Here is a 13,459-nt window from a genome sequence, read left to right on the forward strand (position 1 = left end):
AACCGTAATTTTTCGTTTTGATCTGTAGCCCCCCCACTGGACTGGACCCCCCGAAAGGAGGGTAGGGCAGACACAGTTCTCTGTGAATATCTTGAGAACTGTAGGGCCTAGGATGACCATTTTTTTCCGTATGTTTGCCTCCAGGGGTCATGTTAACCCATTTCATGTGCACACATGTGCACAAACAGATACACACACACACACACATACATTCACAGTAATGTCACAGGCACAAACACAAGCACGCACGCACACACACACACACACACACACACACACACTCACTCACTCACTCACTCACTCACACACACACACACACATAACATAAACATAACACAAATAATCAAGAATTTCTCAGAATTATAAACAGGCAAGATGGGGGTGGGGTTGTATAAAATGAATTTTACATGTGAAATCTATGAACTAATCATGTTTTGGTACTTGTTGTCTAGCAGATACCAGTGAGAATTGAGTGTGGATAATGCAATTTAGTGAGACAGTTAGAATCATATAGGCCTTTCAGCGTGATTTCTTTTTGTGGAAAAAATGTGCTGGACTGGGCGGCGGTCATATTTTGTACCGCTCTGCGGTACATCTAGTTATAGAACAGCTAAGTTAGTGGACTACTGTTCTGGCCTTTATCATACAAACTCAGCAGAAATACAACACCAGAATTAAGGAACAGAGGACAATAGTCCAACATGGGCCTGCTCCTATGGGATTTGGCAGATGCTTAACCAAAGCAACATGCAAATAAAAAACAATACAATAGTTAAATTTAACAGTGAACAATTTAAAATGTTGGTCAGACTACATTAAGGAGAATAGCAATGATAAACAACAATGTCAATTCAATCAATAGCCTAATGAAAACAATGGAAATAAAGGAGAATAGCAAATAGTGTTAAACAGTTAAGCCACACACCATTATGTTTTCCAACAAGATTTTTTTGTAGTAAGTAGGCTACTTATCTATGCCAATTAAGCCTAGGCCTATACATAGGCTTATATAGGCTATTTACAGTAGGCTATACAGGCTATGTAAGTAGGCTACATTGATTTAGGCTACAATGAGTCACTGGTCTTCATATTATTAAGATCATTTTCTGTCCGAAACTGTTTTAATGTTTTGTCAAAGTATAGGCCTACGCTATTTAAATAGACGCATTCTAAAAGAAACCTAACCTACACATTAAAATCGAGGATGACTTTTACCTGTGTATGTGTGAGCATAAACTCACTCTATCAGTGATATAATTGTCGGCATACCGTATAATTTCCAGTCCTGCACATGCGCAATGCACAGGAAACTCCTCCGAACAAAGAGGAAATGCGTGTGTTAAAGGGAGTTGGACTCTGTGTACATTGTGCACACTGCGGGACCAACACACATATTCTGTACAGCTAAACCAAAGCTGTAGGTTTCGAATGTGCATCAAGCCACAGTCAGGAACCAGGTAAATAGTCCAGTAATGCTACCAGTGATGGATAGCCTACCTCACATTACTTAGAAAGCTCGCACAGTCTTGAAAACACTGCCAGCATGTTAGCCTTCATAGCAAGACTGCTAGCTTCACCATTCAACAAAGAGTTACAACATCTGCTGCATACATCGTGTAACGTCAAGCATGCTGTTATTTTTCAAAGCTCTCGGCATAGCAGTTGTCACCAGCAACTAATGACCGGGTGCTATCTATTTTGACCATGACATTTTCTTGGTGTTGATATTTTATATATACACAGGAGTCAGGACCTCCTGCAGTAGTCTCCTTTGCATTGTCTCCTCTGTCTTCCGTATAATGCACTGTTAACCTATGATCCGTTTGATTTGTAATCTTTGTGACCGTTCGTTCAGAACTGATTATGTAGACTCGTCATTTCGACCACTAACCCCAATGACTACTTCCCCATGCTAGTTAGCTTAGGTCTACACGTTACTGGAAGTGTTCGCCCTGAGAATTGCTCTGCTTGGATGAGCCAAGTGTAGATGGCTACGCATTTTTATTTTGAGCGATTAGTTTTCAAGATGCATACTGGGTTAATCAGATCTCAGTTTATTTTATTATGTCATGACTGTGGTGCAATTCCTTGTTACCAACATCAATCACCCTCACTGCCTCACTTAATAATATAGCCTAAGTAGGCTATGTATTCATGTAATTTTCGGCTTTGATTCTCTTCAAAAATGTTACCATTTGTGCCTATTATGTCTTATTATAGGTATCAAGGTACTAGGACTTTTTTGACTGGATGCATAGCATTTGCCTTCGCAAGGCATTACACACCATCAGGAATCCAGCTGCCACCTTATTGAGAGAACATATTATCTGGCGATTTGGCAGCACTCAGTATTTCCCTCAGTACCCTCATCCACCGACTCTTCACTGGGGCTGTCATCCCAGTCATTACCACTGCTTTGATCGTATCCCGCCATCTCGAAAGTTTGGCACGTCGTCAAGGTTTTATATTCATCTTTCGTGGCCCCAGAGACTCTCCGAGAGGCCAGACATGGCAGAGCAGAGGTTCTGTGTGGAATATGCCAAACGTGGTACTGCAGGCTGCAAGAAGTGCAAGGACAAGATCATGAAGGGACTGGTGCGCATCGGCAAGATTGTGCCCAACCCCTTCAGCGAGTCTGCTGGAGAGATGAAAGAGTGGTACCACGTGAAGTGCATCTTCGAGAAGCTAGAGCGAGCAAGGGCCACCACCAAAAAAATCGAAGACATCACTGACCTGGAGGGGTGGGAAGAGCTTCAGGATGACGACAAAGATCTTATTAATAAACTCGTTTCAGGTATAGCACTCTTTCTAATTTGCCTTCTGAAGTCTAAAGGTCATCTACATAAGGGAAAGAAATGCTTTGACATAGAATATACTAGAAATGTGTTTTAAACATTGCTGCACAGCAATGTTGTTTGACAGCCCAACTGGCAAAATGGTGTGATAAGCCAGCTGTTGAGCTATTGTGGTGCAAATTGTAGTTTTTAATGATTTTGAAACCTGACTCCAAAGTGAGATTATAGAAGAGATAATGTTTGTTCTGAATAGCACAACACACAGATTTGTATTTAAAGGTGAAGGCTGATTTCCCCCCTTTCTAACTCTCTTTGGCATCTTACAGACCTTGCTGCCAAAACCAATGCGAGCCCAAAGAAGAAAGTGCAGGCGAAGCTAAACACCAGTGGGCAGCTCTCTGCCCCACCTGCTGACCCATCCCTTAATGCTCCTCGGAAGTTCTCAGGCTTCACAGGTATGAACCGTGTTTGCATTGTTAATGCCATGGACTTGTATTAGCTTCTTGGAGTGCAAAACACAGTTAGATTAAATATGTATTACCCTCAAACACTCACCATACTTATAAAAAATAAACAACATTTTATTTCCCTCTACAGCTGATTACTGGATTTTGATGTGTAACAAACACTAATGCTATGTTTGATGTTGTTTGATGATGACTCATAGCTAATAAACAAATAATAAGAATACACATTGTGTGCTTTTCTGGCTGCTGGAACACTGTATTTCCCCTTCCCTGAGGGGATGAATAAAGTAGATCTGTCTATCTATCTCTATCTATCTAGCTACCAAGGCTGGTACTTCTGCCAGTCCGGGGCCGTCTGCAATGAAACCAAGCCAGGGCAGTGCCCTGTCCACTCAGCTGTGTGACCCCAACCATAAGGACTGTCTTCTGCGGGAGTTCCGCAAGCTGTGCGCCATGGTGGCAGAGCACTCCAGTTACAACTCCAAGACTCAGATCATACAGAACTTCCTGAAGAAAGGCAGTGGTGGAGGTACTTCAGAAACTCGTTAACTTTTGTGGTTTGTTTGTCTGAATCTAATGGTGTGTAAGACTTGCCACACTTTTGTGTTGAAGGTGAAACGTTTTTCTTTGGCATAAGACAAGTGAGAGCCTGAGGTGCATTCAGAATGGCTAACAGGCAAATACTTGCGAACAGTTTGAGGAGAACATGCATAGCAGGATGCTTTATGGTTTACAATTGAGATGGAATGTTTACACAAAATCATTCAAATTTAACAGTTCAGAGAAGACATATTTGCCTCTGTTCAAGCAATTTGAACGAACCATTGTTCTCACCTGAGGGGTATTTCACAAAGGCAGAATTAAGACATCCAAGATAAGTGATAAAGCGAGGTTTGACATAGTGTTGTCTGGTCATCCTAGCTCAACTCGTTTCACTAATGCCCATGGTTGGAATAAAAAAGACGCAGAAAATATGTCATTCACACAAAGTGAACAACCGCTTTTGATATAGACTCACAATGAAGTAAAGTTGTCCTTTTTGGAATGGGGAATCATGGCTATTTCGGTAAAACAGCAGGAGTAGGCGTGGTAGACCAACTGAATGCAAATTTACGTATGCACCCACGTGTGCTTCCTTGTCTTGGCACGCAACGTCATTAAGAAAGCCACTTGCCACTGCAAAGATGCACATAGTATGATATACCTTAATATTATAGTTGAAAATACCTTCGAAAACTTGCCCCTCCACTTCTAATCAACTACAGTAGGCTATTCATCAAACGTCTATCGATAAAATAAGCAAAAAATGAGTACCTAGGCCTATGTTAATAATCATAAGGCTATCACAATTAATATAATAACCATATGGTAGTAGGCAGACAATCTGTTTTGTTTTGCAAGCAAATACATTTAGCAAATAGTTTATAAATGGAATAAAGCTCCTTAAAAATTAACACGGCGGTCTGATGTGAATGACAGCTAGCTCAACCAATAAGACGACATAATTACCATTAGAATTAACTTATCTTGGCTGTTAGCCTGGTAGGGACCAGGCTAGGTGCAGAGAATAAATCCCCATGGTAACTTATGCACCATCTCTTTTGTGAAACCAAGTCGAGGCTAAATTCATCCAGGATAACCTAAAAATCCCAGCTTAATCCCTTATCTAGGTTTTGTGAAATACCCCTCTGGTGTCACCTGGAAGTACTGATTACAGGTGTGAACTTCCCTTGAGAGGTCTCCTGAAACGCGTATTATGGCCACATTCTTACAATAGTGTTAATGCAAATGTGTGCTGGACCACATGAAAGACGGCCAACTCTACTGATGTCCTCCTCTTGTGACAGTCGATCGGGTTTTGATGTTTTATATGTTTGTTTTTGTTGTTGTTGACTGCGTTTGTCAATCTGCTCTTCTCTGTACTTGTCAGATAAGTTTAAAGGAGACTTGTACCTCACTGTGAAGCTGCTTCTCCCGGGAGTGGTAAAGAACGTTTACAATCTAAATGACAAACAGATTGTGAAGTTGTTCAGCCGTATATTAAACTGCAACCAGGATGAAATGGTCCGTGACCTGGAACAGGTCAGTCTACCGTCTTAATATGCACGTTTGGTTTGCAAAATTAGAACCAATGCTAAAAGTCCAATGCTGATGTTAGCTGTTTCTAATACAGCTGTGTTTGTAGTATAGCTGAACAAGTACAATAGAGAAAGCATTCAGTCTGGCAGTACTTTTGTTACTTTAAGCCAATTCTGGAATTATCTTAAGTGAGCCTCAGCTTGTATGACTGAAATGAGATTGTGTTGACTTGTTTAGGGGGATGTGTCGGAAACCGTGCGGATGTTTTTTGAGGACAGTAAGTCCTTCCCACCTTCAAACAAGAGTCTTCTCACCCTTCAAGAGGTCGACGCCTCACTGACCCGTCTGGCTCAACTGACCAAGGAAGATGAACAGCAGAATGAGCTACAGGACATAGCCAAAAAGTGAGCCAACATACTTAGTATATTTTTCTACATTTGTTTACAAATGGAAGCTCAGTTCAAAATGATCCTTTGTGAATATAAATATATTTTCAGTTACAGTTGATGCCTTTGTGCAAATTATTTGAAACCAGTTAGCAGCCATCTCAATGGTCGAAGAACTGATCTGAATTCCTTTCACCTTTAAATCTCTATTAAAATGCATCATTTGTCTTGCCAAGGTCTTTCATACTTTCCCGGGGTGAAAAGATGTTGTCTCAGGGCAACAACCATGATTTCCTTTGTGTTTTGGAGAAATGGACCATAACACAAAGGATTGTGTATCAGTTAATCTGCATGAGAATGTATCCCTCCGTGGGGCTTGTGCAGCAGCAGCATCCCTACATGGTTCTTTTCTGTCTCTTTTCAGATGCACTGGAAATGATCTGAAGTGTATCATCAGGCTTGTGAAGCATGATTTGAAAATAAACTCAGGAGCAAAGCACGTGTAAGTGAGCTCAAAACACACTGGCTACTAATCTCACCGCAGCCACAACAGTCACAGAGATTATGTGCTTTTGACCCAAGCAAATTATTACGGAGTAATTTAACAAATGAAACTGTTACTGCACCTGTATTTCAGGGCCATTGATTTTTATCATTTTGATGCAGATGTGAAGATGTGTAGTTATATCAGGGTTCTCACGAGTCATGGAATTTCTGGAATATCATGGAATTTTGAAAGTCTATTCCAGACATGGAAAGTCAGGGAATTTTATCATATTTTGGGCAAAGTCATGGGATATCAGGGAATTTTGCTGTATCAGTTTATAATTTACTTGCTAAAATGCATTAATACAAATATGTTTCCACTCAGAATTGGTCTGTATCTGGTATTAGTTTTACTGCTTTCTTGAGTGGTTATAGTTAGCCCAACTTTCTTAATTCAATCCCCATTTATTCATCTTCCGCTTTAAAAAAAGTCAAAGATGTTTGAGCGCTACGCAGCTGCTCTTTGGTCAGTTTATTGTACCATTCATCATAGGTCATGGAAATTCTTTTTTTTTTTTGTCAGAGAAGTCATGAAATTTAGACTTAGAGTGGGAATCCTGTTCTATGCATTCATACTACTTTACTCCTTTATACCATTAAAACCATTTGAATGATGATTATGATGATGAGGAGGAGGATAATTGTAACAACAATAATAATAATTATAATAATGATGATAATGTGTTCAAAAAAGCACACAGTACAGTACAACAGAATATGTAATACATCATCATTTTACCATTGGATGTTCTTTGTTTGTGTCCTATCATAGGCTGGACGCTGTGGACCCCAATGCCTACGACGCCTTCAAAGCCTCGCGGAACCTGGGTGATGTCATTGAGCGAGTGCTGCGGAACCAGCAGGATGCCTCCAATGGCACCGGGCCCCGCAAGAGTCTGAGCGTGGAGGCCACCCTCATGACCCCGGTGCAGCCCATGCTGGTAAGCACTATATGCATGCTTTTCATTAATGGAGAGCTAGAACAATTCTGATTGTTGAATTAATTGATTGTTGAGGTGCTATCTGGCAGTACAGTAATAGCCGCGTGTAGTAGCCGCGTCCTGTATACCGTGTATTGACATCACCCGTGTATTAACCACAATAGCCCAATGAATCAGAATCAGATAATTGCTTTAATCAGAAAGAAGAATGAAGTAAAAAGGTAGTTTTATTCTTGACAGTTTGACAGCATTTTACACATGATGCCACTGACACCACTGTTAATGTTTCATGCACTTTTGTGGGGCACTGTCCAACTGTCTACCTACCTCCCTACCAGGCCACTTCGAAAGTATCGCTAAGATGTTGGAACACTGCTTTATGAAAATAAATGGCAGTTCGGTTTAAAGTAAGGAGTGCTTTTTCTTTCCTTCCGCAGGCAGAGGCCTGTAAATCTGTGTCAATGGCCATGAAAAAATGCCCCAACGGGATGTACTCCGAGATCAAATATGATGGTGAGCGTGTGCAGGTCCACAAAAATGGAGATCACTTCAGCTATTTCAGCCGCAGTCTCAAACCAGTGCTCCCACACAAGGTCAGTAAAGAACTCTTGGTAAAAAACAATGGTAAAATAATAAAGCTCAGGACAAGCCATATACACACTATGGATCCCTACACTTAACCACTGATTAAAAAAGACTAGATTCACCTTAGTCCTACAACTAAAGTATATAGACAACATAGTAAGGAATAAATGTTTATGAGGTACTTAATGCTGGTCTTTTTCAGGTGGCACATTTCAAAGAGTTCATCCCTCAAGCTTTTGTTGGGGGCCACAGTATGATTTTGGATGCTGAGGTTCTTCTCATTGATACCAATACCAGTAAACCCCTGCCCTTTGGAACACTGGGAGTGCACAAGGTAGCACAGTTGAGAACTTGAGCAGTGCAGTACTTTAGTCAGTCAAGTGCACAGAAAAGCTTTATGTGTCCATATTCTGTTGCAGAAAGCTGCCTTCCAAGATGCCTGTGTGTGCCTGTTCGTCTTTGACTGCATCTTCTTTAATGGCGTGAGCCTGATGGATAAGTAAGTATCAGTCATTTCATTACAAGTCACTTTGCATGATCTCTCACTCTGCTAACCACTGAAATTGGACAAGGCCATTTACGCCATTGGAAAAATGCTGTGATTCAGGTTTTCACATGTAATTAATGCTGTGACTCTCACTGAGTGGAGTCTTCAGTGGGCTTGCTGTTGGCAACAAAGCTTGCCCGTTCCCTATAAATTGGCCTCCTAGCTGTACTCATAAAGTTTATAGTGGATATCCTCCTCCTTCTTACATCCAAGAGAGGTTTTAGTTCCCCTGGCTGGTGTGGAGTGCATGCTTTTCAGATCTATAAAAAAAGAACATGTCTCTCTCTCTCTCTCCCTTTCCTGCAAGGGGGTCATTTAATCTTTTATTTGTGCATTTGATTGGTCATGTATCTGATTACTGTAAAGTGTAGACCACGGGGCGTACACTAATCCTTTTCATTGAACCTTTATTTCATTCTCGGAAATGTGACTGCAATCCAGAGAGGGACATTTCACCTCAATATTGATTTGATGATCACATTGGGTCACATGTTGTTCATTTCCTTTTCGGCTCGTGGTGCAACGAGATGACGTACTCTTTACTACCCTCCTTTTCTATTAAGGCCTCTTTGTGAACGAAGAAAGTTTCTCCATGACAACATGGTTGAGGTTCCAAACAGGATATTGTTTTCAGAAATGAAACATGTTACAGTAAGTGTTCTACACACCTGCACCCTCTTTTTCAGGAATATTTCATTTAAAAACTATAAAATGTATTCATTTAGGTTATCAATTGGTTGTCTTGTTAAGGTCATAGATATACAATGAATACTGGGTAAATGTCTACAATCTGACTTCACTGACTGATTCCAGTGTTAACAATTATTCACTTGTCTCATGCTCTCTTCCAACTGGCAAAGAAGCATCCCCTGCCACATTTTACATTTTCTTGAAAATGTACCCTCGTTGTGAAATGAATTGCAGATGCAAATTAGCTAACTAGCTAACTCTGGTATAGAACTAGTTCTGTACATGGTCCCTGTCAACTAAACTAATAAACTAAACTAATCTAATTGACTTGCTTGACGGTGTTGTTTTTTCTCACAGAGAGCATCAGATCTAGCGGAGATGATCACCCGTGTCATCAGAGAGGGACTGGAAGGCCTGGTGCTGAAGGACCTCAAGGTTAGTCACTCACAACACAGCTCTCATATCTGCACTATGAACTTCAGTTAGGATGACTGAAGGTATGGGTCACATTCATCTGTACTTTCTTAAAATAGAATTTCATCGATTTTCACAGATCTTTGTTTCTCGAGAGGAAGTACTGTCGGTATGAAAAAACAAAAAAAACAATCTACCTACCTACCTCGAGTTGCTGCAGCCAACAACTAGAGCTGCCAGCACAGTGCTATACTCTGGGGGCATTAACATCGTTTTTTTTTTTCGTACCGACAGTACTCGGTGACCTCGAGAAACTGAGATCTATGTGAAAAATCGCTAAAATTCTCCTTTAAAGCTGCAGTTCGCAAGTCTGACAGATTGAGGGGACTTAGCCAAAATGTTTAATGTTTACAACTCTCATGCCCCTCCCCCACTACCACCGAGCACCCTCTCATCGAGTTTGTGCTCGTCAGTGCGCACCAGACTGTGATTGACAGTCAGATCTCACACAGCCCTGCTCTGATTGGACCAGAAGAACCGGGAGCTGTGGATTTTTGCAAAACAAATAACAGGCTCTAGGTGGAGGTAGAAGTGCGGGTTTTTTTCTAAAAGCGGCTGATTTATGTTGTTCTGTCGGAGCATAGTGTCGGTTTCAGTGAATATGATATAAAATCTTGCCAACTGCAGCTTTAAGGTATGGGTCATATTCCTCTGTACTTTCTTAATCTTAAAAGGACCCCCTTTATTCACACTTCTCGAGATGATAAAGAACTTGTCAGTACCATGAAGAACAAACTCCAATATGTTATGGTGAATGAACTTGCTGTTTAATGGTAGAGCAAGCACTCTATGCGTTTCAACATTTATTTTGCACATATAACATCTGCTGATGTTTGTGATAGGGTGCCTATGAGCCTGGGAAGCGCCACTGGTTGAAGGTGAAGAAGGACTACCTGAACGAGGGTGCCATGGCGGACACAGCTGACCTGGTGGTGTTGGGAGCCTTCTATGGAAAAGGCTCAAATGGTGCGTTGTAGTCGTTTACAGCCTGGGGACTGGTAGCACATCCCTATTTGTGTGGAATAACTTGGTCAACATTCTCTCAGCATTTTCTCTTCAACATTCTTTCTGGTGGTGAACATCCTTCATAACTTGCTTTTGAACAAATGGCTTTTTAAACAGCCATCTTAAATCTTTTGATGTGTAAGCACAGTCTGCTGCAGATTAATACATTTATCTAGCTTCTTGCAAAGGAGATCAGTGTCTGTTGTAATAGTTCCCGGAATAGTCCCTCTTTTTTTGTGATGTTTTTGCTAATTTGTCCAATTGAAAGGTATTACCTCCTTTGTCTTCCTTTTTGCTTTACCTCTTGGCATAATGTTATAAATGCCACTATGCCATTTCATTAAAATGAATCCTTATGAAATATTATTACAAAATAGTCACTGGAGCCAGTTGTGAACAGTGATTAATCCTCAGTTTAGATTTCCAAACCTGTTGTCTTGTCTGTTGATTTCCACATTAGTCCATTATATTGGTCTTTCCACAGGTGGAATAATGTCCAGTTTCTTGATGGGCTGCTATGACCCTGCATCAAAGAAGTGGTGCACAGTGACCAAGTGTTCTGGAGGCTATGACGACGCCACTCTGGCCAGACTTCAGAAGGAGCTGGATGTGATTAAGATCAGCAAGGTAGAGGAACCAAGACTAGTGCCATTCTGTGCATTACCTTTCATAGTAACAGTCCACAGCAACATGGCCAGTGACATTTACTGTTTTATTTCCTTGTTTTCAGGACCCAAGCAAAATCCCTGGCTGGTTAAAGATTGTTAAGAACTATTACCCAGATTTCATTACCCGGGACCCAGAGGTGCGCATCCATTTAAGGAAGTGGGGAGGATCATTATTTGGTGCTTTGACATTTAAACACGTCTTAATGGAATTATCACTCCTGACATTTTTGAATATTTCATAAACAGCAAGCACCGGTGTGGGAGATCACTGGAGCTGAGTTTTCCAAGTCGGAGATGCACACGGCCGACGGAATCTCCATCCGCTTCCCGCGCTGCACGCGTATCCGTGACGATAAGGACTGGAAGACTGCCACCAACCTTCCTCAGCTGAAGGTGCAGTGTGTGATGCCTACTACACCAGTACTATCAATCCAGACATGCAGCTGAACGTAGATTCCTTACAGCTGGGTCAGGAAGGTCTTCAAAGGGTTTTAATCCGCATGCTTCCTCTCTCGTGTCCAGGAACTCTATCGCATATCGAAGGAGCGCTGCGACTTTGAGGTGACTGCGGGCGACGCCAAAGATAAGGATGATGGGAGCTCCTCTGGTGGGGCCAGTGGTGGCAGTTCTCCGCCCTCCACATCACACGCTAAACCCACCCCCAGCAAAGCCCGTGAGTAGACTCTTACAAAGTCACTGTGGAAAAAGTAAGCTATTACTGAATTCATCATTCATAGTGGGAAACTTTTTTTCGTTTTGCTATTAAAATTTACGACTGAAATGTATTCATCATGGATCGTGCATTGGCTGTGTATTCATTTCATTATGCAAATGCTGTGGGTTATCAAGCTCTTTTTACAATACTCAGGTGCCAGTGCTGCTCCTCGGGCGAAGCAGGTGAAATCAGAACCCCCACCCACTCCCTCCCCTGCCAAGAGGAAGATGCCTGCAGAGGACCACAGCAGCAAGAAGGTACAGCTCCATCACTTGCAAACCTATGCAGTCCCACTTACTAAATATTTCATATATGTCTAAATGCGCCAAATTCCCCCTTTCAAGGCTGATTAGTTGCTTTGTTTATTTGGTCTCGCGTTTCAGATTAAGACTGAAGTTGTCCATAGCAATGGGCAAAGCAAAGGGAAGAGCAGCTCCACCAAGGTGATTGAAGCAGGTCCTGAGAAGGTGAGATAGCATTCAGTTCAACTTCAACTTTGCCATGCAGATGTCATCAGTGCTTCCTTTATTATGTGGGTACACGGTACAGTGTGATGTTTTGGGGTATGTGTGCGTGTGTCATACACACACGTAAAAAGTAGCATTTTCTTTCATGTATTCTTAACATTTGTCATTGTTTGCGGCAGACGCTTCTGGACATTTTCAGTGGCGTGAAGCTCTACCTGCCAAAGGGTATCCAGGACTACGACAAACTCCAGCGCTACTTTGTGGCCTACGACGGAGACTTGGTCCCAGAGTACGCCGCTGCCACAGCTACCCACACACTAACCGACCCCGATGAAGACAGTCAGGCTCAGAAAGTCACCTCCAACTGGATCTGGAAGTGCATTCGCAAGAGGAGAGTGGTTCCCCCTTGCTGATCAGGGCGGGCGTCGACCAATGGAGACATGAACTGCTTTTCAGATGAATAAAAGTGCCCTTCAACAGTAGTGGTTGCCTCAGAAACTACTTCCATCATATGAACAATACTATCTCTTCCAGTGCATCCGGGATTGTTTTTCATGACCATGTATAAAACTTTGTCAGTATTGTAAGCTGCCCCGGTTGGTGGGATTTTTTTAAAACACATAAACATGCCTGTTATCTGGGATTTGATACCATGAAGACATAAGGAGCAGAGATCCTTCAATCTTTATATTTATTTTGTTTTTAGGGATCAGGTGTGCGATTTTTGCTGTATTAGCTACAGCATGGATATCAAGTAGATTATTTTCTGGAAGTAGTTGGTAGTTTTGAGGTATTAAGGTTACAAAAAGTATATGTACACTCATTTAGAAGATTAAGCGATATTAATGGGTAGTTTGTCATGTCTAGTAGTTTTTCTTTGTCATTCTGTATGGGTCAAATTATATGAAGAATGTTAACTGAATGAATGGTAAATGATGAAATAAACCATTTTGTGAATGGCTTTGATCCTGAAGAAACAAGGTGTGATGTGCTCTTGTATAACTGATATTGCTGATCATTATTTTGAGACTATATATAAGTGTATATATACTCTTTTGATCCCGTGAGGGGAATTTGGTCTCTGCATTTATCCC

At 41.5% G+C, this 13,459-nt stretch overlaps 1 protein-coding gene across 1 annotated transcript; it reads left to right on the plus strand.

Moving 5' to 3' along the window:
• Window positions 1-1,325: 1,325 nt before the first annotated feature.
• On the plus strand, window positions 1,326-13,345 carry lig3 (ligase III, DNA, ATP-dependent). The gene is made up of 21 exons (XM_042091281.1): window positions 1,326-1,457; window positions 2,221-2,794; window positions 3,122-3,250; window positions 3,582-3,791; window positions 5,193-5,344; window positions 5,579-5,745; window positions 6,152-6,229; window positions 7,046-7,214; window positions 7,652-7,807; window positions 8,002-8,133; window positions 8,219-8,298; window positions 8,910-8,997; window positions 9,394-9,471; window positions 10,353-10,476; window positions 11,000-11,142; window positions 11,246-11,320; window positions 11,430-11,576; window positions 11,706-11,856; window positions 12,052-12,155; window positions 12,282-12,365; window positions 12,545-13,345. The coding sequence occupies exons 2-21, from the start codon at window positions 2,251-2,253 to the stop codon at window positions 12,776-12,778; spliced, it is 3,045 nt and encodes a 1,014-aa protein (XP_041947215.1). The 5' UTR covers window positions 1,326-1,457; window positions 2,221-2,250; the 3' UTR covers window positions 12,779-13,345.
• The last annotated feature ends 114 nt before the right edge of the window (window positions 13,346-13,459 follow it).

Source organism: Alosa sapidissima, chromosome 5, assembly GCF_018492685.1.
Source record: "Alosa sapidissima isolate fAloSap1 chromosome 5, fAloSap1.pri, whole genome shotgun sequence".
NCBI classification, from domain to species: domain Eukaryota; kingdom Metazoa; phylum Chordata; class Actinopteri; order Clupeiformes; family Clupeidae; genus Alosa; species Alosa sapidissima.

Bases quoted from the DNA above. Each gene is read 5' to 3' on its own strand.
- lig3 (XM_042091281.1), top strand. From the start codon at position 2,251: ATGCATAGCATTTGCCTTCGCAAGGCATTACACACCATCAGGAATCCA. The intron at 6,230-7,045 runs GTAAGTGAGCTC...GTCCTATCATAG, and splicing joins AACTCAGGAGCAAAGCACGT to GCTGGACGCTGTGGACCCCA. The intron at 11,143-11,245 runs GTAGAGGAACCA...CCTTGTTTTCAG, and splicing joins ATGTGATTAAGATCAGCAAG to GACCCAAGCAAAATCCCTGG.